Genomic DNA, 23,406 nt, shown 5'->3' with positions numbered 1-23,406 from the left:
TAGGGACAGATTTCAAATACTGATCTTATAAAGTTAGAAAATTGCTAAATTATATGCCTTGTTTAATACAGCACACACTGAGCACATTTTAAATTTGTTTGAACATTTTTTCAGTAGGCAGTAAAACAAAATGCATGAACCAATAATGACAAAACTGCCCAATTCAGAACATTTCCATCATAAAAGTCTGCTTCCACACACGGAATATATATATATATATATATATATATATATATATATATATATATATATATATATATAAAGAGAGGGACAGTAGTGCAAGGCATAGTCATCTTGCACAGCTTCTTGCACTTATTTTCCATTTAAGTTTTTTTCTTTTTTGGAGGGGGGGGGTGACGACAAAAGGCCAAAAACCAGAGACACATTTTAAACATTGTATAATTGTGGAAAGTTTCTAGAATAAAATATTGCGTTAGTGAATTCAGTTCTCACTTCTCACCATAATTCTCAACTTCTTTGCACAAAAAATCTGGACAAAGCCAATACTGGGGGAATACAGAATTCAGTTCTCACTTCTCACCATAGCTCTCAACTAAACCTGGACAAAGCCAATAATGGGGGAATACAGCCCCAAAATAGGTACAAATTTCAAATACTGATTGTATAAACTTAGAAAATTGCTAGAATAAAAAATGTTACCACCATTTATTTTCTGAAGAATATGAAGTCTGAAATTCAAATGCCTGTCATTATTTAATGAATACAACCTTCATTGATTTGTCACAAACATCCTGAAACCACAGATTTTATGAGGAACAGATCAAAAATATAGCCGAAATTCACAAGTGGTGGTGGCTAGGGACATTAGGCTCTCTTTACCCTATACCCATGGTACAGGGTTTGAGCCTGAGTACACCAGGTGTATTATAATGGGAACATTTTCACACACACACACACACACACACACTATCTTAACAGATATCATATCCAGAAAATGACGTTCGCCAACAGTGTTATCAATAACGAAATTCGCATTTGAGCAGCTATGAATTTTTCCGATGAACGAAGTCGCTTGCAGCATTTTGAACAGAAGATATCCAAAACAAAGTTTTCCGACGATGATTGTTCCCGCTTGCAGCATTTGAACAGCCCTTGAGTGCCCAACCGGAAGTATGTGCAGAGCTCAATTCTGATAGGCTGGTAGCACTGACGGCGCTGATGTCATCGCGCACGTGATTACGTCAGCCAAAACAGCACGAAAATGTAAAACAAAGTAGAAAAAATCGGAAATGAAGGGGTGTCACTCGGGAATCGTGGCACCCCATCATTTGGTAAAAACCTAGTAATTCAGGATGGTTGGGAGGTATGCACTCAGCAGACATTATAGCTCAGTTTTATAATTATTTGAAAAAGCTGGTGAAGCTGAGAAACGAATGAGTGAGTGTGTTGCAAGAGCAGAGAAGTACTAGCGGTAAGAACAGTAGAACTGTATAAAAACTAATTTACACATTTACAAAAAAAGCAGGTAATTGTAGAAGCAAAGTTTGTTTGTCTTTTCGGCTTTTTCCCGGTTAGGGGTCGCCACAGCGGAACTCCGGTTTGCTAATGATTGGCAGTAGATTTTTATAGTGCTGAGTTGCCAGCCCGATGCCCAACCTTCAGCGAAGGCACGTCCATTCACGCATGTCTTTTGGAGGCCACTCAACCGCTGGGAGGACATGCAGACTCCACACAGAAGGCATTCCAGCCGAGAATCGAACAGGAGAACCTCTTGCTGTGAGGTAACAACGCTACTGCTGTACCACCATGGCTTTAATTGTAGCAGTAAAGTAATGGTTAATAATTATATGTATACAGTACAAGACACACTGGAATATTTAGAAAGTAAGTCATTAGCATGAACACCTCTCACACTGTTGGCTCAGTTTTCTTCTGTCGGAGGACACTTGTCTTTAGTTTCTGCTTGTGTACCTACCAGTGTTTCAAACAAATACTGACTAAACCATCTATTAAGGCCTTCTTGAAAGGTATTCTCCTTTTATGGCCTCTTATAAGACATTTATTTCCATATTAGAATTAGAATTTTTTTTTTTTTTGCTGTAAAAGCAAACTTTACTTCAGTTTGAACCAGTAAGCATTTGTTTGGAAATGCACTTTTCCAGTTGTTGTTATGATAAGGAGAATAATTTCAGGACTGTAAACCCTCTGGGGCAGAAATGATTGTATAATCCTTTAGAATGGAACCCAGTCTTTCATGACCAAGGTATTTGCTGCATCATCTTTTAACCATTCCAGTTAGCTTCCAGCATATTATTTTAACTAGCTAAATGAAGGGGAGCATCTTATTTATGTATTTGTGATCTGTAGTGAGAGTAGGGAACAGGTGGAGGAGACCCTGGAGAGATGGAGATATGCTCTAGAGAGAAGAGGAATGAAGGTCAGCAGGACTAAGACAGAATATTTATTTATTTATTTATTTTACATTTGTTGACCAGGATAGTCCGACTGGATACATGTCCATTTTCAGCGGAGGCCCGGGGAGAAAAGCTCCACAAAGTATGATACAATATAGTTACAAAAAAGTGAAATAGTAGTACAAATAAAAATAACAGAAAGGAGAAATGGGAAAATACAAAATTACATACAATTTAGTTACTATAACCTAACAGTTTAACTACAGTTCTTAGTGCAATTATTACAGTAGTGCAATAGAAAAGTTGAGACAGATAATAAAATATGGATACGGTGGTGAGCAGATAGTAGGCAACTGGATTAAGGGTCCCCTCTCAAGTTGTCCTAAAGGAATTGGATTAGTTATGGAGTAAGTGAGGCCTATGTTTTACGGAGGGCATCTAATCTGGATATATGCATGGGCAGAGCCATTTCGCCTTAAAATATTGTTTTAGAGTCTTTTTAAATTGATCAAGGGAGGAAATTAGCCTAAGGTTGTTGGGGAGGGAATTCCATAGCTTTCCAGTGGTGTTAGCAAAGAGAGCTTCACCACCCATATTGTTGGATTTGGTGGTGTGGACAAGGTGTCTATTGGAGGAGCAAAGGCAGCTTAGATTGGAGTAAGGAATAGTTATTGTACTCAGTGCAGGGGGTTTTTCAGGTTGTTTAAGGATTTTAAATGCTTCTGTGAGTTGGTTCAACTTGAGAAGATTGGGTAGTTCTAACCAGTCAAGTTTTTTCAGATTAAGGCAGTGATGTGTTCTAAAGGGCAATCCAGTTACAAATCTGGCTATGTGATTATAAGAAGCAGAGAGTTTGTTCAATTCACATTTGTTAAGGGAAGAAAGAACAGGAGAGGCATATAGGAGAGTAGAAAGAAGGTGAGTACGGGCAATGGCTAATTTGGCAAAAGGGGTGAGAAAGTTCTTTATTCTGTATAAGGATCCAAGTTTCTTATTTACAGTCTTAATGGTTTGATTGATATGCATGTCAAATCTAAGTTTGTTGTCAATGACAACTCCTAGTAGTTTTGTATAGGAGTCGGGTGAGATGATGGTTCCATTATTGGATTGAATAGTGAGATGTGTGGGAGGAGGGGCAGGAGTGGGGAAAAGGAGAAGCAATTTGGTTTTGTTTGGGTTTAGGATGAGTTTACGCTCTGCAAGCCATTTCTCGACTGTAGTAAAGCAGAGTTGGGTGGCTACTTGTAAATTGGATAGAGAGACATCAGAACATATTAGGGTTGGTTTATCTGCATATTGGATACAGGTGGCTTCCGGGATGACTGAGTGTAGTTCATTTATGAAGACTGAAAAAAGAAGGGGTCCTAGAATAGAGCCTTGGGAAACACCTATGGTATTAGGTAACAGGTGTAAGAGCTTATTGTGCCACTGGACTGCTTGTTGTCTTCCAGAGAGGTAAGCATGGAACCAATTGAGGGCTGAGCAATCTAGGTAAAGGGGTTCCAATGTATGGAGAAGTAACTGGTGATTTACCATGTCAAAGGCCTTTGACAGGTCCAGAAAGAGGGCAGAGGATATTTTTTTATTGTTCCGGTTTTGGTTAATTGTATCAGTAAAGGAGAGGAGAGCTGTGGTTGTACTATGGTGAGGTCTGAAACCATGCTGGGAATTGGTCAACAGATTGTTCTGGGTAAGATAATGAATAAGTTGTTTATGGACACATCTTTCCATAATGTTGGCTATCGGTGACAGTATGGCTATTGGTCTGTAATTTGATAATTCTGTGGAGGCACCACCTTTATGGAGCGGAATGACATAAGATATTTTCCATATAGAGGGGATTGTGGCCTCGTTTATGGCTTTATTGATTGGAATAGATATAGGGTAGGCTATAACATCTGCTATTTGCAGGTATTCAGCCAGTAGGCTGAATTCAGCAAGAATATATGTGTGTGAATGAGAGGGAGGATAGAGGAATGGCGATGATGCAAGGAGTAGAGGTATTGAAGGTGGATGAGTTGAAATACTTGAGGCCAATAGTTCAGAGTAACGGTGAGTGTGGAAGAGAGGTGAAGAAGAGAGTACAGGCAGGATGGAGTGGATGGAGAAGAGTGTCAGGAGTGATTTGTGACAGACTGGTACCAGTAAGAGTGAAAGGGAAGGTCTACAAGAGGGTAGTGAGACCAGCTATGTTATATGGGTTGGAGACAGTGGCATTGACAAAAAGGCAGGAGTTTGAGCTGGATGTGGCAGAGTTAAAGATGTTAAGATTTGCACTGGGTGTGACTAGGGTGGACAGGATTAGGAATACATATATTAGAGGTTCAGCCCAAGTTGGAAGGTTTGGAGACAAAGCCAGAGAGGCAAGATATTATGTTGGTTTGGACATGTGCTGAGGAGGGATGCTGATTATATTGGGAAAAGAGTATATTGGGAAAAAGATGCTAAGGATGAAGCTACCAGGTAACAGGAAAAGAGGAAGGCCTAAGACAAGTTTTATGGATGTGGTGAGAGAGGGCATGCAGGTGGTTGGTGTGACAGAGCAAGATGCAGAGGACAGGAAGAAATGGAAACAAATGATCTGCTGTGGCAACCCCTAACGGGAACAGCTGAAAGAAGATGATGATGATTTATTTATTACATTTGTTGACTGGGAGAGTCCATTGGGCCATGTCGGCCCATTTCCAGTGGAGGCCTGGGGAGAGAAGCTCAACAAGAAAATTACATTGATATCAATAGACAGTATTCAGTCAGAAACATTAAGTAGCATTTGTAGAATAGGAAATCAAATTATTCACATTTAAATCAGTCTGGCAAAGAGAATGCTCATTAGGTAGTCATGTATCTATCGATTCTTTTGGGGAAAAAAAAGAGAGAGTAAAAAGGAAAAAAATGGAATTGAAGGAGGTGCTGTAGGTAGGAGCAGGAGAAGGACATTCCCGTTTGGTGGGCAGGTATGAGAGAAGGGGACATTCCCATTTGGAGGACAGTATGAGAGAAGGGGACATTCCCATTTGGAGGACAGTATGAGAGAAGGGGACATTCCCATTTGGAGGACAGGTGTGAGAGAAGGGGACATTCCCATTTGGAGGACAGTATGAGAGAAGGGGACATTCCCATTTGGAGGACAGGTGTGAGAGAAGGTGGGTTTTGAAGTTATTATGGTTAGGCATGTTGCGTAGCTGAGAGGGGAGAGAGTTCCATAGTTTAGTTATTGTGCAGGCTAGTAATAGTTGTCTTGGGGGATGCGAGGGTTTGTGCATCTCTAACATAGGCTGGGTTTGTACAGTCAACTTAGATACTACACCAGAAGAACATGGGTCTTCAAGAAGATATATTAGCTTTTTGTCTCTAATAATGTGAAAGAAAGCCTCATTGTAAGTAAACCTTGTCAAAAGGGGCTTACCCCACTGTATTGCACTGTACTGTGTGTTAAACCTTTGCATGAGAGTGTTAGAATGCATTCCACTGTGACTGCTGCAAAATCAGCAGCTTACTTAGAAACATTTCTGCACAAGATATTTTAGAAGCTGTTGCATGAATTGCTGTCCTCATACATATTCATCAAATGCTACAAACTGAGAACAGAGCAGGTTTTAGGGTGTCAGATTCGAGTTAGGGACATGGGTGGGGTTAAAGTTAGCATGCATTGGTAAACTGGTGCAGAGGTGTATAAAACCTAACTTATGCACGCTAACTCTAACCCTAATCCTAGCCCTTACCCTTAACTTGCACATACCCCCAATCCCAGACCTTACTTTAGGAAAAATCCTTTCCATAGTACTACCTCTATTCAGAAAAAGTATGTCTGAATTTGGTGGTAGGTTTTTAGTTGCTGGATTGCAGAAGGAAATGACTTGTTTCATTATGTGGTCTTTTAAGTTTGTAGCGTTTTGTTTTTGATAACTAGTGTCTGTCTTTTCAAAGTTTCATCCTTTCAGTTAATTGACATAGATCAAATTATCATAGATGTTACTATGCAAAGTATTTGTAACTGGTCGTTATTCTCTTCTATCCTTGTAGTTTATATGGACACCATATCATTTATACTTGGGAAATTTATGGCATGTAATTTAAATTGCTATAGAAGTTCCTTAAATTCCAAATGGGATTCCCAATCCCCTCACCTTGGGTCATGGGGAATTTTATCAATAGTGGCAAGTCTAAAAAACAAAAAGGATATATGAACATATTTATGATATGGGGTCTGTATTACAAGATCGAAACAAAACTTTAGTTAATCGAATAACTAAAGATCGATCTTATAATATTGAAGCCTGAAAATCTTGAACAGCCGATTTAACCCAGGGAAACACTTCCTTTGGCTGCATCAAAAAAAAACAAACAAAAAAAACTTTAAATCCCAAATTAAGTGGTTGGGGGGGGGGGCTATGCCCCCCAACTAAATATACCAACTCCAAGATTGCTCCAAATTGGAGAAAAGGGCATAATCCACATAATGGTCAAGGGAAGTGTTTCCCTGGGTTAAATCAGCCATTCTAAATTTTTAGGTTTCAATATTACAAGATCAATCTTTAGTTATTCGATTAAAGTTTTGATCTTGTAATATAGACCCTATGATATGAAAACACTGAACTCTAATAATGCTTTTTTTACAACACTCTCTTACAAAGGAACGTTCGATTAACTTGTAAAATAATAGAATTGAGTTAATAGTCAATTATGTTAATACTCATGTATCTTTGGGACAATGATTTATTTGTGTACTCTGTCTCCTACACATAAATTTACTGACATTTTTAACAAGTATTTTTACACTATTTTAATATCCTGTGTTTTTTAAGAGTTTTAGTAATATTTTTTTGTGGATAAGATGATTTAGTAACTGTTTATGGTATGTTATTTTGCTACAGTTGTGTTGTTAATGAAGTGTGATTTAGTAAAAGTCTTTTTTAGTATTTAATTGTTTGAAACCCCCATTCCTTCAATGAATGGGTATAAAAAGATATGAGACAACTAAGCCATTAGATTCTGATGAAGTTCCAGTTTAGGAACAAAAGTGTTTGATCTGCTTAGTTGGTTAATAAAAGTTAAGCTTTGTAAGCCTCGAGTGGTTTTTGCATTTTGCATTACACTGGTTATCCTTTATTTGAGCCGTTCATAGATGAGTATTGGCATAAGTGAGTGGTACATCATATTTGGAGTGTTTTGGGTTGTCTTATCATACTTTAACAAGCTCTTTTCAGAGGTTACTTGTATACGTGGACCAACGCACACCATGATATAATGCTGTGGCTGCATATCCATTCATTTCCCAGCAACCACCAATTCCTTTTCGTACCACTCACACAGACTGAATATTGATCCTTGCTTTCATAAGTAAAGTCTTGCATTCACATGCCTAAACATCTGCACAGGTAGTGTCCATTTGGTTGCTAAATTATAGCCAGGAATTTCACCCCAGTATTGCTTTTATGTTCTTAGGGAAGAACAAGAATTCAGTATTAAGTACTGCAGGTCCAACTTGCCAATAAAGTGGAAGCGAGAGAAGATTTTGGCTTACTTTTTGGGAAAGACCATGGCAATTATTAAGCGGACTTCATTCTTGGATCAACAGGTGTTTCTTTCTCGCAGCCCTAGGCAAAAGGTGGAACATTGCCAGAAAGACAGAGTAGAAAAGCTGATCAAGGCCTGATCTTCTTTCTGTTAAGTGCACTATTCAGCTACTGCTCCAGCCAATACCCACAGGTGATCTTCCTTAGAGCGTAGGAGCTTGAGCTCAAACCCATCCTCAACTTAAGTGAATTATAACAGGATTGAGGCAGTTTTACCCCTAGTTCCCCCATGTTAGCCTTAGCCAGAGTTCTTGTGGTACTTTTCTCACAGATACTTCATTGAAGCCCTTACTTTCACCGTCTTGATCCCGGATATACATGAGACCATGGGCTCTTCTTCTGAGATGGTCCCTCAAAACCTGATTTGGTAAGCAGGTTTTAGTTAAAAAGGGTTTACATGTTTTTCCCACCAGGATTCACATCTCAGTGCCTTGGCATCATTCAAGTGTGTTATATCTGGCGGGATCTTTATTTTTGGTTGTGAGCACACACCATCAGGCAGTTCAGTCTAAAGCCAGCACTGTAGCATTTCAGAAAATTCACTGGCATAGAGTCAAGTGCTGGTTTCTGATCCTATGATAACTGCCACCAACCAAGTGCTTGCCTTCATGCACTACCCTGCATGAACTTACTACAACAGGTAGTTGAGGGCTCAGTTATCCCTTGCATTCCAGCACCTGTGATTGTGGTGGAGAGATGACAAATTCACCTCTACATGTCTCTTTCCCACTAGATGACCTTTCCTTTGTAGACACCTTGAGTCTTTAGAGGAACCACTTAAACTGGCCTCAAACCCCTATCCATTCTGTCCAGAAGCACCTGACAGGGTTTCTTGGGACGAAACCTGTGGAGTCCTGGGTTGTCTTTACTATGATGTCAGTTTTAACAGTTTTCAAGAATAACTTTTTTTCTGCCTTGAATTTGGCTGTATGAGTGTTTTGTTTATGGCCAGAGGATGTTATAATTGAGACTTATCTCTCTAAAGGAGAAACTCAGGACATAGCCTGTTTCTTCCCTAGAAGTGTATTAACTGTTAGTTTGTAAAGGGTCTTTATGATTCTCTTCCTTATACTTCTTCCTCTTCTAGGTCAAGCTGTTATTCATAAAAGGAACTGATCTCCTTTTACTGAACAAAAGATTTCTGTATGCATTCCCATCACTCTCACTGGCTCCACACCCCATGACTAAACTGACGGCAGAAAGACCACTACTGTTCTGTTCACCTGCTAAGACTAATGGCTTTAGGCCGTAAGGTGTTTGATGGTACTGGAAACTTTCCTATTCCAAAACAAGGATGTCCCTTGTAGTTGGAACAGTAGCCAGGTCCCCCTTGTGGCCTGGCTGGTAGTGTATGTTGCCAAATCCTATCAGATTTGCCATCTTGCTTCTCTGAGATGATTGTTGCCACAAAGAAGAGTGATATTCTGTACATCCTGAAGTCTTTAAGTGGCTAGCAAGGTTCATGACCATTTGTTCTATTACCATGGGCAATGTCTATCTAAAATGGTAAGAGAGTGGCACGGATTTGGGAGTGGTGGCAACACTGAGAGTGTGCTCTTAGGTCAGTATCTTGTTTATAGAGTGCCAGTAGAGCAACGTAATTTGACTGAAACTGCTTTCTTCAAAGTTTTCTCTTATCTCCACCACTGTGTTACCTCCAAATAGAAATGAATAAGTTTTGGGTAGGTGTCCCCCCTGATAGGGTGTAGATGGGCTTGCCCAGTCTGCAAAAAAATGTATCTCTAAGGTTTGCAAAAAGTTGTTTCTGACTTTTTTCCAGTGTGCCGGCACTCTGAAAGATTTGTTGAGTGATGAACATTAACTTGCAGCAGTTGCTATAACACCCAGACTCATGTAGGAAAAGGGGTATTGATGATGATGATGGTTGGTGTAAGGTGAAGATAGAACCTAAAGTAGAATGTGTGGATGTGGGCATAGAAGAGAGCTGTGTTTGTTGGATACCATAGAAAGTCATGGTGACCCCCCAGTGGATATTGGTGAGAAAATTGGTTATCGTCCCACTTATTAAACAGAGCTTTTAAAAAACTCAGTATGCAGAAGGGGAGGGGGCAGAGGGCATTCTTTACATTTGGAGAACTGAGTGCTGATGCTTGCACATACTTTTGTTCACTAGACTGGTTAATTTGGTGCTAGTTTAGTGTGGCTAGAGGAGGATATCATTTTTTACCAATGCAAGGTTTAGCAAATAAAATGTATTAGTAAGTGCAAACTAGTTAATCTCCCCTCAGTAGTATGAGAAATTTAAGGAAATCTTTTTTCTTTCACTTGGTGTCTTTTTGAAATTTAATGTACTCACCGTGCGACAGCAAGTCCAAGTTGCTTGATTTGCTTAGGTGCCTTAAGTCATGCTTTTCTGGTAGTTTTGTGTGAAACATGTACGGATGGCCTGATGGTCGCCTACTTTTGGGCAAGTTAAAAGATTCCTAACAAGTACTTTAAAGTCACCTACTTCAAGCATTTTGGTTGGCAGGAAGACGGCTCTCTGGTATTAGTTGCCAAGAGAATGTAATGAGTGTGAGCACCTGGTCATTCTTCCCTTTGGTTCATCTAAGCTTTTAGCCTAATCATAACTTATCTTGTCTGTCCTTTCATAACCCCCCACCCCTCCCAGAAGACTAGACATGATTTGGTCAGTCCACATCCATTGCAAGTTGTCAGGAAAAAAAGTAGTCTTGGTCTCAGTTTCCATTTTCTGCCGTCTGATTATCCTGTGAACAGGGGATTTTACATAGTCGAGAATACAAGACTGCATATATGACATGGAATGGCGGTCTAAATTTTAGGCTAATGAAAAAGAAGGCTTTTGCCCATCATGTCAGAGACTGATGGGTAATTTAAAGGGAAGATGAGCCTGGTCAGAGCACAAAGAATGAATAGGATGTTATTGTGTTAGGATATTTCTTAGGAGAAGACATTGTCTCATGCATAGATGTTTGATCAGAAAGAATAGTACAGCTTTAATCCTAATAACAATGTCAACAATCCAAATACAGGAACAGAAAATTGGTTATACCTTTGCAGAACACACTTTCTTTAAATTCAGAGTGGAGCAGATACAAAATTTGGTGCTACAGATCCTTTTTCCAATCTTCATTTGAGTACTACTCGACATCTGCAAAGTAGTACGGTAATGTGGAAGACCTGTTGTCAGAAAATGGAATATTACTTCCCCATACAACTGCTTCATGTGGTTTTGGTTTAAGACATTAATAAATATCCATTCTGTCTCTGTTTAAAACCTGCATGAATATTTGGACTATGGTGCGGTAGCTGATTTGAAGATGTGCACTACCTAGTGACTCTGTAGCCCCTCCCCTCCATCCCTCACCTCACAACCTCACTTATATTATGATTGAAAAATCTGTGTAGTTGTAAAGATGTGGTATTATGTTGTGTATGCTGTCTAATACATATGATGTCTGTAAAAAAAAAAAAATGGCGGCTCCCAGGGAGTCTGCGGCTGTGTAAGCTTGTGATACAGAAATGCTTAATCTGTATTATTTTTCTGGAAAAAAATTAGAAAATCATTCTCCAGTCATTTAAATGATGTTATAGTAACTTACAGTAGAAAGAAACTTCATTAAATCATGTATTCGGTTGTAAAGTCGTTCTGGCCGGATTCCCTGTTTACTACGGAGCATATGGGGCCGACAACACTCACAGAACTGCTGGAACTCAACATCCTAATCAAACAAGCTTCAAAGTTCCTAAATCAGGAAATGAAAGGTTCTGGAACAATTAGGATGAGACCCAAAAGGAAGAGATGCAACAGAACCAGGAAAAGAGGCTGCAGAACTGGAATTGTTGCTGGATTGAAAACACACCCTCACAGGCCTACACTTGCCTCAGTTCTGTTAGCAAATGTATGCTCTTTAGACAACAAGATGGATTTTTTTCAGGCTTGAGCTTAACACCATAAACAAGGTGAGAAATTCTTGTATTTTAATCTTCACAGAGGCTTGGTTAAATAATAGGATTAACAAAGTGCTGTAAGCCTTGATGGTTTCACTTTGTTCAGAGGTGATAGGAATCTAGCTGTGTGTGGAAAAGCTAAGGGAGGTGGAGTGTGCAATTTTATGAATGATAGCTGGTGCAAAACATGTAACATTGTGAATGAACATTGCTGTGTAACTTTGGAATTTCTGATACTAATGCAGATATTTTTATGGGCCCAGAGAACTAAATGGTGTCCTGTTTAGCAGCTGTATATATACCACAAACTGTTAGCATCACTGAAGCACTAAATATACTGCATAATACTATATGTGAGCTGCAGTGCAAGAATTCTGACTGTGCATTTATGATAGCTGGTGACTTCAACAAAGCAGATCTCAGGGAGGTGCTACCCAATTACTACTAAATTGTAGATTTTCCCACAAGGGGAGCAAATACTGTGGGCAAGGATTACAATAACGTAAAAGGAGCATGCAGAGGTGTACAGCAACCAAACCTGGGTGGCTCTGATCACATCTCCATAAAACTAATACTAGCTTACAAACCTCTCTTGATCAGAGGGTCTGGCATGAAGGAGCCATGGGAGGTCTCTGGGGCTGCTATGATACCACAAACTGGAATGTCTTCAGGGAGGCAGCTATGGTGAATAATGTATTAAACATAAATAAATATACTGAGACAACTATGGCTTACATATCCAAATGTGTGGAGGAGGTAACGAACATAAAAAATATTAAAATAAGAGCCAACCAAAAACCATGGCTAAACAGCAAGGTGTACCAATTGCTGAGGGCAAGAAAAACTGCTTTCAGGGCAAAGGATAAGAAGGATCTAAGTGTGGCAAGGGCTAATCTAAAAAAGGGTATCAAGGAGGCCAAGTGGGAGTACGGAAAGAGGATACAAGGATGCTTTGAGGATGCTAAAGGCTCAAGATGCCTGTGGCATGGTATTCAACAGCTAACTGACTACAGGGCCAAGGAGTCTCAGTACGACGATCGCACTGAATTTGTGGACAGTCTAAACACATCTCTTGGCAGGTTTGAAGAGAAAAACAACCTGGAGGCTGTAAAGCTTCTCAATGACCAAAAGGAGGCAGTATTCAACTTCAGTGCTGTGGATGTAAGGAACAAACTGACGAAAGTGAACCCCAGGAAGGCTGCTGGCCCTGATAACATTCTGGGGACAGTATTGAAAGGATGTGTACTGCAACTCAGCATAGTCCTGAAGGAAATCTTCCAATACCTCACTTGTCCAGTAAAAAGTACCAGCATGCTTCAAAGTTAACAGCATAATCCCTCTGCCCGAACAAGCCAACCCCACTTACCTAAATGATTACAGGCCAGTGGCCCTTACATTAGATGTAATGAAATGCTTCAAAAGACTGGTTAAAAGGCATTTGACTACTGTACTACCCCAATCCTTTGACCTGCTGCAGTTTGTCTACCGGGCAAATAGATCAACTGCTGATGCCATTCTAGTGTCACTTCAGCTCACATTATGGAGCATCTTCAAGAGAAGAACTGTGCCAGGCTGTTGTTATAGATGTCAGCTCAGCTTTCAATATGGTGATTCCTATGCAACTTATAGAAAAGCTAATCAACCTTGGCATAAGTAAAGGGCTGTGCAACTGGATCCTCAATTTCCTGACTGGAAGACCACAAAGGACCTGTGCTGGTAACAACACTTTTGGAAGTATGACACCATACTGGTGAGACTCATAAGTGGTGATGACAAGGCGAGGTATAGGAATGAGGTCAACTCCCTAACTGAATGGTGCACTGGTGAGATTCATAAGTGGTGATGACAAGACGAGGTATAGGAATGAGGTCAACTCCCTAACTGAATGGTGCACTGGTGAGACTCATAAGTGGCGATGACAAGATGAGGTATATGAATGAGTTCAGCTCCTTAACTGAATTGGTGCACTGGTGAGACTCGTAAGTGGCGATGACAAGACAAGGTATAGGAATGAGGTCAACTTCCTAACTGAATGGTGCACAGTGGTGCGACTAATTGGCGATGACAAGACGAGGTATAGGAATGAGGTCAACTCCCTAACTGAATGGTACACAGTGGTGAGACTCCTAAGTGGTGATGACAAGATGAGGTATAGGAATGAGGTCAACTCCCTAACTGAATGGTGCACCGGTGAGATTCATAAGTGGTGATGACAAGATGAGGTATAGGAATGAGGTCAACCCCCTGACTGAATGGTGCACTGGTAAGACTCATAAGTGGCAATGACAAGACGAGGTATAGGAATGAGGTCAACTCCCTAACTGAATGGTGCACCAGTGAGACTCCAAGTGGTGATGCCGAGGTATAGGAATGAGGTCAACTCCCTAACTGAATGGTGCAATGGTGAGACTCATAAGTGGCGATGACAAAACGAGGTATAGGAATGAGGTCAACTCCCTAACTGAATGGTGCACTGGTGAGATTCATAAGTGGTGATGACAAGACGAGGTGTAGGAATGAGGTCAACTCCCTAACTGAATGGTGCACTGGTGAGACTTATAAGTGGTGACGATGAGATGAGGTATAGGAATGAGGTCAACTCCCTAACTGAATGGTGCAATGGTGAGACTCATAAGTGGCGATGACAAGATGAGGTATAGGAATGAGGTCAACTCCCTAACTGAATGGTGCACTGGTGAGATTCATAAGTGGTGATGACAAGACGAGGTGTAGGAATGAGGTCAACTCCGTAACTGAATGGTGCACCGGTGAGACTTACAAGTGGTGATGACGAGACGAGGTATAGGAATGAGGTCAACCCCCTGACTGAATGGTGCAGTAGCAACAATTTGCACATCAATAAAAGAAAATAAATCATTATTGACTTCAGAAAAAGCTACGCCATGTAGCTGCCCCTCAAGATCAATGGTGAGGAAGTGGAAAGAGTCCAAATTACTAAGTTCCTGGGGGTACGCATACCAGAGGATCTTCCATGGAGTACAAACACAGGCCAGCTAATTAAAAAAAATCGCACCAGCGACTACACTTCCTAAAAAGGCTTACAAAACCAAATCTCTCTATGAATGCTCTAAATACCTTCTACAGAGGAGCCATCAAGAGCATTATCACCCGCAACTGCACTGTATGGTTCAAGAACAGCACAATGGCTGAAAGGAAGAAGCTGCAAAGAATAATATGAACAGCAGAAAAGATAGTGGGCACTAGTCTTCCTACCTTACAGGAGTTCTTTGAACTGAGATTTAAAAAGAGGTCCCACAAAATACTGAGTGACACTTCTCATCCAGCACATGGTTGGTTCACTAAACTTGCATCTGGTAGAAGGACACGGAGTGTCCGCTGCATGACCTCAGGATTCATAAACAGTTTTTATCCAACTGCAATAAGACTCGGTGCAGACGTAAATCTGGACGTATCAAAACTGTAGATTGTTAGCCCTCATTCTTTTCCTTTCTTCATACAGCGATTCTATTTATTTATTGCACACTAAAATTAATATATTCTCATTCAAGTGCAATTCTGATCACTTCCTTATATCACCCAATCTGTCTGTGTATAGTGTACTTTTCTTTTCATGTGTTAATCATCTAATGTTCAGTGTTGTCCACTGCATATAAATAGTGTACAAGCATGTGCGACAGCTAGATATTTACTTTTGTACTATAGTTATTGTTTATTCTTTAATATCTGTCATAGGTTCATAGGTTTATACTAGGCTATCTGCCCTAAGGCATTTATAAGCCTAGCCCAAAGTTATGTGGCTTACGCCGCCCCTTATGTTAGAAATACTGTGCCCATTAGTTTGTTGTGCCTCTGTCCAGCAGTGACACAGAGATGATTCCCGGGGTAAACCTACGATCTCATGTCTGTCTTTTTGTGTTTGTTTTCTCCTGTAAAAGAGCTGACACTCAACATTTCATTTAGGTAGCACTTGTGTTTCCTAAATGACAATAAAGTTTCTTTGAATCTTGAATCTTTTAATTGAATTTTTGATGTTTTGGTGCTTGTATGCCTCAGTCCCACTTTAGGCCTTAAAGGGTCCTTGGACAAATTCACTTGCCAATTTAATGTGTAAGTGATGAATGACTGCCAAGATAAACACACCCATACAAGACCTACGCCTCTGGTGGTCCCTGCTTTAAAAGAGGATTAGGTTTCATAGGAAATGCAGACAGGTTTCATCTGCTAAGTGGGGTGACGGGGGTAGCTCAGAGAATACCATTCTGTAGTACAGACTGGCATTTGCTCAGTATTATTTGATAACCATTCATATGCAGAGTTTTCTAGAGTTCCTGGGGTGTTTGCTTTGTCATTTTTACTTGTGTGTCTGCTACAGAGCACCCAGCAGCTAAATAAATCCTGCATTAGTAAAATAATGTGGTGTGTACATCAGAGATGAACACCTGTTGATGTAATCTTTTGTTTTAGGTTAATAACCTGTTTTTAATTTGCGCCTTCTGTTGGATGGCTGAATTAGTAAAATAATGTGGTCTGTACATCAGAGATGAACACCTGTTGATGTAATCTTTTGTTTTAGGTTAATAACCTGTTTTTAATTTGTGCCTTCTGTTGCGCGGCTGATGAGGCCTACTGATATTTTCCTTGCATTTTGACACGTTACTAAAATCTTGAGTAATGACAGTAATAACTAGTTAATGTTTTTTTTTCCAGGTTCCTACAATCCCCTGACACTGGGGCTGTTCACTCTCTGCTATTTCTTACTTGCTTGCTGGACATATGGTTTAACTGTGTCTGCAGGGGTATTCATTCCATCTCTCCTGATTGGTGCTGCCTGGGGCAGACTCACTGGCATTTTCCTTGGAAAAATTCCAGGTGTAGTGAGTATTTTTCTTTGGTTTATTTGCTTTATGAATTTGGGTCTTAATCTTGGTGTGTTAAGGGATGAAAATGTTGAACTCTCAAGAGCCCTTTAACTTTGAAATATTTGAACAAAATGCTTTGCCTATTTTTTTATCATATTCTTTATAATCTCTTGGTTCTTATTTGTCCATTTTTCTTGTCTGTTGCATGATACTTTGTATTGATTATTGTATAAAATTGTAACAAACTACATTGTGGTGTTCCACCTTCCCTGTACTAAGACTGCTGTATTGCAATTAATAGCTGTGATTTGCTGCATATTCTGCAGGTATTATCCAGTGTAAATTTGTAAATATTGACCACTTTTGATGTGCTTATGTGTTGTGTTTGTTCATTTCTTTTTTTGTTCACGGTTTTCTGTATATTCAGATTTACTTGTTAATTTTTAGTTTATACTGCCTTTGTTTTAAGGCCCATGTTACAGCTGAAAAAGGTCCTTGGACCAGTCCACTTATGTGACTAACAGTGTAAATAAGTAAATACAAATATAAAGACTTGACAAGCCTGATTAATGTATCTACTGCAGAGCATACTGGTGTTTTGGTAGGACTGCAGAGTGCAGTGATGGTAGCCAGTGTAGTGGGACAGTGTCATCAAATAATGTAGAAAAATGGACACGGCTCAGGACAGCTAGTCAGTCATATGTGCATTTAATCAAAGATGTTTATCTGCGGTTAGATTAAAGACATTCTTTTCTTTTTTAAAATCTAAACTTTGTGTCACCAGTTTCATAGTAAATATATCCAGTGTTCAGCTAGCTTTGTGTCTGGGTAGTAAACAAGTTTCCTTTCCTGCCCTGTTGAACTCCCTGACTTTATGCATTTAATTTGATTGTGGGAAGGAGCAGAACTTTTATTAACACATTCGTTCATTGACAGAACCATACAACTGGGAGCATGTTGCTTTCTGGTTAATTTACTCATAAACTTTGAAATTTCAAGGTCTCAAGTATGTGTTATGAGCTTCTCCACATTAATTCTGTGGCATATGAGCTATATTTGAGAGGGTCTGTGAATTAGGAATTGTAGTTTTAAGAATTTATAAAGGATCCATAAGTAGGTTAATGTCTTTGTTGCCCTTAGAGTTCCATGACTGGGCTCTCAGCAAGCTATGTACCTTGGTGTGGGGGGTTCTTCTGTTTGTTTATTGTTTAAATTATCTGCATCTCACGTTTGCACTATTTCTGCCGTCCTCAGTACAGTGCCTGTTACACAGATGTAATTGTGATAAATTGATGACATAATGTCTGTGTATGTTATTTTTATATTATCTTCTAAGACTGTGTTAGAATATGTTCATAGCTGCATTACATAGCTGCATTATATAGGCCTGCCTAATTCAGAGCGCGTATCTTCTACTAATGACCACACTGCCTTTCTGGACTTCTCTTTCACTTGCTTTTTCTCGTAACAACTGAATTGATGTTAATAAAAGTAAATACACTGAATGCTTTTTGCTTTGCGTTTTGATCTTCACCTTTAAAATGCTTTTTTGGTGAGTTTCCAATGAAGCTTAAATATAAAGTCATTACTGCTACTTTATGTAATCAGTAAATGGCATTTAGGGATTTGATGAAACTTTCACCAGTCATAGTTTTTTCTTCAGCAAATTGAGCAACTACCTTTCATGTTATAGATTTATCTGTGGTTTAGGCCTTGAGCAAAGGGTTTGTATCTTATAGCAACTGTCAGCAATCTGTCCAGGTCCATGTGGGTCTGAAAATTAGGTGTGTGAGGAGGAAGAATCACCGTATTTCTTCCTGAGGTTGGTGCTGCGATGTGATATTATTCTTTGAAATGGTTTCCATTACTGTGTGCAAAGGAGCGCTGAAAGTAGTAGCACAAGGTATGCCCTTTACTTTCTGCTTTACCTTTTGGTATTCCTTAACCAGTTTTCCACCCCAATATTTTTTTTTTTTAGAAAAATTGTTAAACATCTGCAGACCTGTACCCTGCATATGTGTACGTATGTACCTGTGTGTGTGTGTTGAGGGATAGAACTTAAAGAAGTGATATTTCTGCACAAGTTACTTTATCATTCAAGAAGTTGATAAAGTAGACGTAAAAATGATTCTTCTTGTGCTTGCTGTTGGGATTGTTAGTCTAAGTGCCCACTTTGTCTCGTCTTTTTTGGGAGGAGGTCTAACTTGAGCAGATATGAAAATCATATATTTCTATATAGTTATGATTTGTACTTCCCATAGAAAGTTCATTTACTTTGTCTTCAGAAGTCTATGATGTCTAGTTTCGAGCTTCTAAAATGCTTAGCAGTAATATTTTGAAAGCTGTATAGACAAAGGCAGCTGGTGTACCTTATCTTTCATTTGATTCTTGGCTGCAGTTACCAGCAGACATTGGGGTAATGGTTTTCCAGACCAAACTTAATGCACAGCCTGGGTATGATTATTCATTTGGAAGATGTCTGCTGCCAGCTGTTGGTAATTGTGAAATTTGATGGCATTTCATACTTTTTATACTTTGGAATTTTCTTGGGCAGATATTCCAAAGCTAGACAAGACCTTTCTCTAGTTTATCAGTTGTACATCTATCTGCTGCAGGGCTTCATACAATATGGCTACCTGCTGCAGGGCTTCATACAATATGGCCTTAGGTTCGGAAAGTTTTTAAAGCAAATCTAGTTACTGTGGCTCTTTTGTTTCCTGCTGCTAATAAACTGACTTAATGTGTTCCTCTTCTCATTGGTGCTATATTGTCTCAATTTGGTTGTTGTTATGATTGTTTCTAGAGGCAGTGAAAGGCGATTTCACCATTGCGCCGTGCCCTTCAGAAGAACATTCCTGGCATAGCAGAAGTCATTTTCTCCCTAGTTCTGTTGGCATTCCTTTGAGTTGCATAAGTCAGGCATGCAGATCAAGAAAGTACTGCATATCAACAAACAGAGGCAGAGGAATCCCCTACTTGCATTAATAGGCAATTCATCAGTTGAAAATGACACTGCAGCACAACATTTGGATGTCAGCAGTGTAAGTTTTATGGTGCTTCTTTAAAGAGTTCTAATCAGCCAAAATGACCATCAGCAGAAGTAATGCATTGCTTTCTCAGACTACAAAGGGTGTCAGCCAGTCGGTCCAATCCACTTCAACTGCAAGTCAATTCAGCCAAAAAAAAAATTATATATATATATGTATGTATATCTATAGAAAATGTGTGTGTGTATGATGTAATATACACAGAAGCACACACACACGCACACACACATATATATATATATATATATATATATATGTGTGTGTGTGTGTGTGTGTGTGTATGCCAAACAACTTTTGGCGACACCGGAGTTTTCCCTTTCCTCTACTGTTGTGTGACCTTGGAGTAGGCATATATAAATGTGGGGGTGTCACCCCACAGTACCCACCCAAAGCAAAAAAAATCTCCAAAGTTAAGAGAAAGTTGATAAAAATTTTTAAAGGAATTAACTTTTGGGTGCACTAGATTCAGTCAGTTGACATGCTTCCCCTACAAGTGCACATTTGGAGCTGGAGCAATCCAGACATTTATCTTATACCTCTCCACACACACACACACACACACACACACACACACTTCTCACCAGTCATTTACTAATTTTATTTCACCCAGCTCAATTGATTTTCCCTTAGGAAGCTTTCTTCCAACAATTGATGGAACATTTCCTGTATTGCTACCCTCTTTTTCTATTTATGAAGCATTTCAGAAGGCTACAGTAAACAATACACTTGTTTCTGGTAATTTTTTCAAAACTGCTGTTTACTCAGTTACTTGAATTTTAATGTCTCCCTTCATGGAATAAAGAACACCATAATCCAGTTTTCATCTCTCGAAAGACTTCTTTTGGGAAGACTTGCTATACGAAGTCAAAAATAATTTGTGTGATGATTTGATGAGAAAGGTTTGACATTAGAGTTGTGGTGCATGTGTATTTGTGATTACATAATTTTGATAATTTACAGGGTCTAAGATTTTCTTGGAAGCCTCTAATGATAAAAACATTCTGCAAAATGGAAATATCTAACTGTTTACAGCTTGACAATGGTAATGGTTACAAGATGTCTAAATGGAACTCATTGGAATTTGTCGAATGCAAGAAACAGACTTGGAATATGAACTGAGGATGGAAAGGGAAATTGTTAAACTGCATAGAAGAGAAATATTGTGCACCTACTGTTTTTTGTGGAAGGGGATAGAAGATTGTTTATATGTACAGAGCAGTAAAAATGTATTAAAAATGCTATGTCTGTGACAGAGCAGTAAAACTATATTAGAAAATGCTGTGTCTGTGACAGAGCAATACAACTATATTAGAAAATGCTGCGTCTGTGACAGAGCGGTAAAACTATATTAGAAAATGCTGCATCTGTGACAGAGCAGTAAAACTATATTAGAAAATGCTGCATCTGTGACAGAGCAGTAAAACTATATTAGAAAATGCTGTCTCTCTGACAGAGCAGTAAAACTATATTAGAAAATGTGTCTGTGACAGAGCAGTAAAACTATATTAAGAATGCCATGTCTGTGACAGAGCAGTAAAACTGTACTAAAAATGCTATGTCTATGACAGAGCAGTAAAACTATATTAGAAAATGTGATGTTTGGGACAGAGCAGTAAAACTATATTATAAAATGCTGTCTGTGACAGAGCAGTAAAACTGTACTAAAATGCTATGTCTTTGACAGAGCAGTAAAACTATATTAGAAAGTGCTGTGTCTGTGACAGAGCAGTAAAACTATATTAGAAAATGCTGTCTCTCTGACAGAGCAGTAAAACTATATTAGAAAATGTGTCTGTGACAGAGCAGTAAAACTATATTAGAAAGTGCTGTGTCTGTGACAGAGCAGTAAAACTATATTAGAAAATGCTGTCTCTCTGACAGAGCAGTAAAACTACATTAAAAAATGTGTCTGTGACAGAGCAGTAAAACTATATTAGAAAACGTGTCTGTGACAGAGCAGTAAAACTATATTAAGAATGCCATGTCTGTGACAGAGCAGTAAAACTGTACTAAAAATGCTAAGTCTCTGACAGAGCATAACTATATTAGAAAATGCTATGTCTGTGACAGAGCAGTAAAACTATATTAGAAAATGCGATGTCTGGGACAGAGCAGTAAAACTATATGAGAAAATGCTGCATCTGTGACAGAGCAGTAAAACTATATTATAAAATGCTGTCTGTGACAGAGCAGTAAAACTGTACTAAAATGCTATGTCTTTGAGAGAGCAGTAAAACTATATTAGAAAATACTGTGTCTGTGACAGAGCAGTAAAACTATATTAGAAAATGCTGTCTCTCTGACAGAGCAGTAAAACTATATTAGAAAATGTGTCTGTGACAGAGCAGTAAAACTATATTAGAAAATACTGTGTCTGTGACAGAGCAGTAAAACTATATTAGAAAATGCTGTCTCTCTGACAGAGCAGTAAAACTATATTAGAAAATGTGTCTGTGACAGAGCAGTAAAACTATATTAAGAATGCCATGTCTGTGACAGAGCAGTAAAACTGTACTAAAAATGCTATGTCTCTGACAGAGCATAACTATATTAGAAAATGCTATGTGTGTGACAGAGCAGTAAAACTATATTAGAAAATGCGATGTCTGGGACAGAGCAGTAAAACTATATGAGAAAATGCTGCGTCTGTGACAGAGCAGTAAAACTATATTATAAAATGCTGTCTGTGACAGAGCAGTAAAACTGTACTAAAATGCTATGTCTTTGACAGAGCAGTAAAACTATATTAGAAAATACTGTGTCTGTGACAGAGCAGTAAAACTATATTAGAAAATGCTGTCTCTGACAGAGCAGTAAAACTATATTAGAAAATGTGTCTGTGACAGAGCAGTAAAACTATATTAAGAATGCCATGTCTGTGACAGAGCAGTAAAACTGTACTAAAAATGCTATGTCTCTGACAGAGCATAACTATATTAGAAAATGCTATGTCTATGACAGAGCAGTAAAACTATATTAGAAAATGCGATGTCTGGGACAGAGCAGTAAAACTATATTAGAAAATGCTGCGTCTGTGACAGAGCAGTAAAACTATATTATAAAATGCTGTCTGTGACAGAGCAGTAAAACTGTACTAAAATGCTATGTCTTTGACAGCAGTAAAACTATATTAGAAAATACTGTGTCTGTGACAGAGCAGTAAAACTATATTAGAAAATGCTGTCTCTCTGACAGAGCAGTAAAACTATATTAGAAAATGTCTGTGACAGAGCAGTAAAACTATATTAGAAAGTGCTGTGTCTGTGACAAAGCAGTAAAACTATATTAGAAAATGCTGTCTCTCTGACAGAGCAGTAAAACTATATTAGAAAATGTGTCTGTGACAGAGCAGTAAAACTATATTAGAAAATGTGTCTGTGACAGAGCAGTAAAACTATATTAAGAATGCCATGTCTGTGACAGAGCAGTAAAACTGTATTAAAAATGCGATGTCTCTGACAGAGCATAACTATATTAGAAAATACTATGTTTGTGACAGAGCAATAAAACTGTATTAGAAAATGCTATGTCTGTGACAGAGCAGTAAAACTATATTAGACAATGCTGTCTGTGACAGAGCAGTAAAACTATATTAGAAAATGCGATGTCTGGGACAGAGCAGTAAAATGTATTT

At 38.9% G+C, this 23,406-nt stretch overlaps 1 protein-coding gene across 1 annotated transcript in view; it reads left to right on the top strand.

Moving 5' to 3' along the window:
* The window catches only part of CLCN7 (chloride voltage-gated channel 7), a 1,228,907-nt gene that overhangs the window by 875,191 nt on the left and 330,310 nt on the right, over positions 1-23,406 (top strand). The window contains exon 17 of the mRNA XM_044089120.1: positions 16,574-16,740. Within this exon, the coding sequence (XP_043945055.1) occupies positions 16,574-16,740 (167 nt within the window). The remainder of the gene's footprint in view (positions 1-16,573; positions 16,741-23,406) is intronic.

Source organism: Protopterus annectens, chromosome 12.part0 (genome assembly GCF_019279795.1).
Source record: "Protopterus annectens isolate FY-2018-M chromosome 12.part0, PAN1.0, whole genome shotgun sequence".
NCBI lineage: Eukaryota > Metazoa > Chordata > Ceratodontiformes > Protopteridae > Protopterus > Protopterus annectens.
This window is presented reverse-complemented; position numbering and strand designations above follow the sequence as displayed.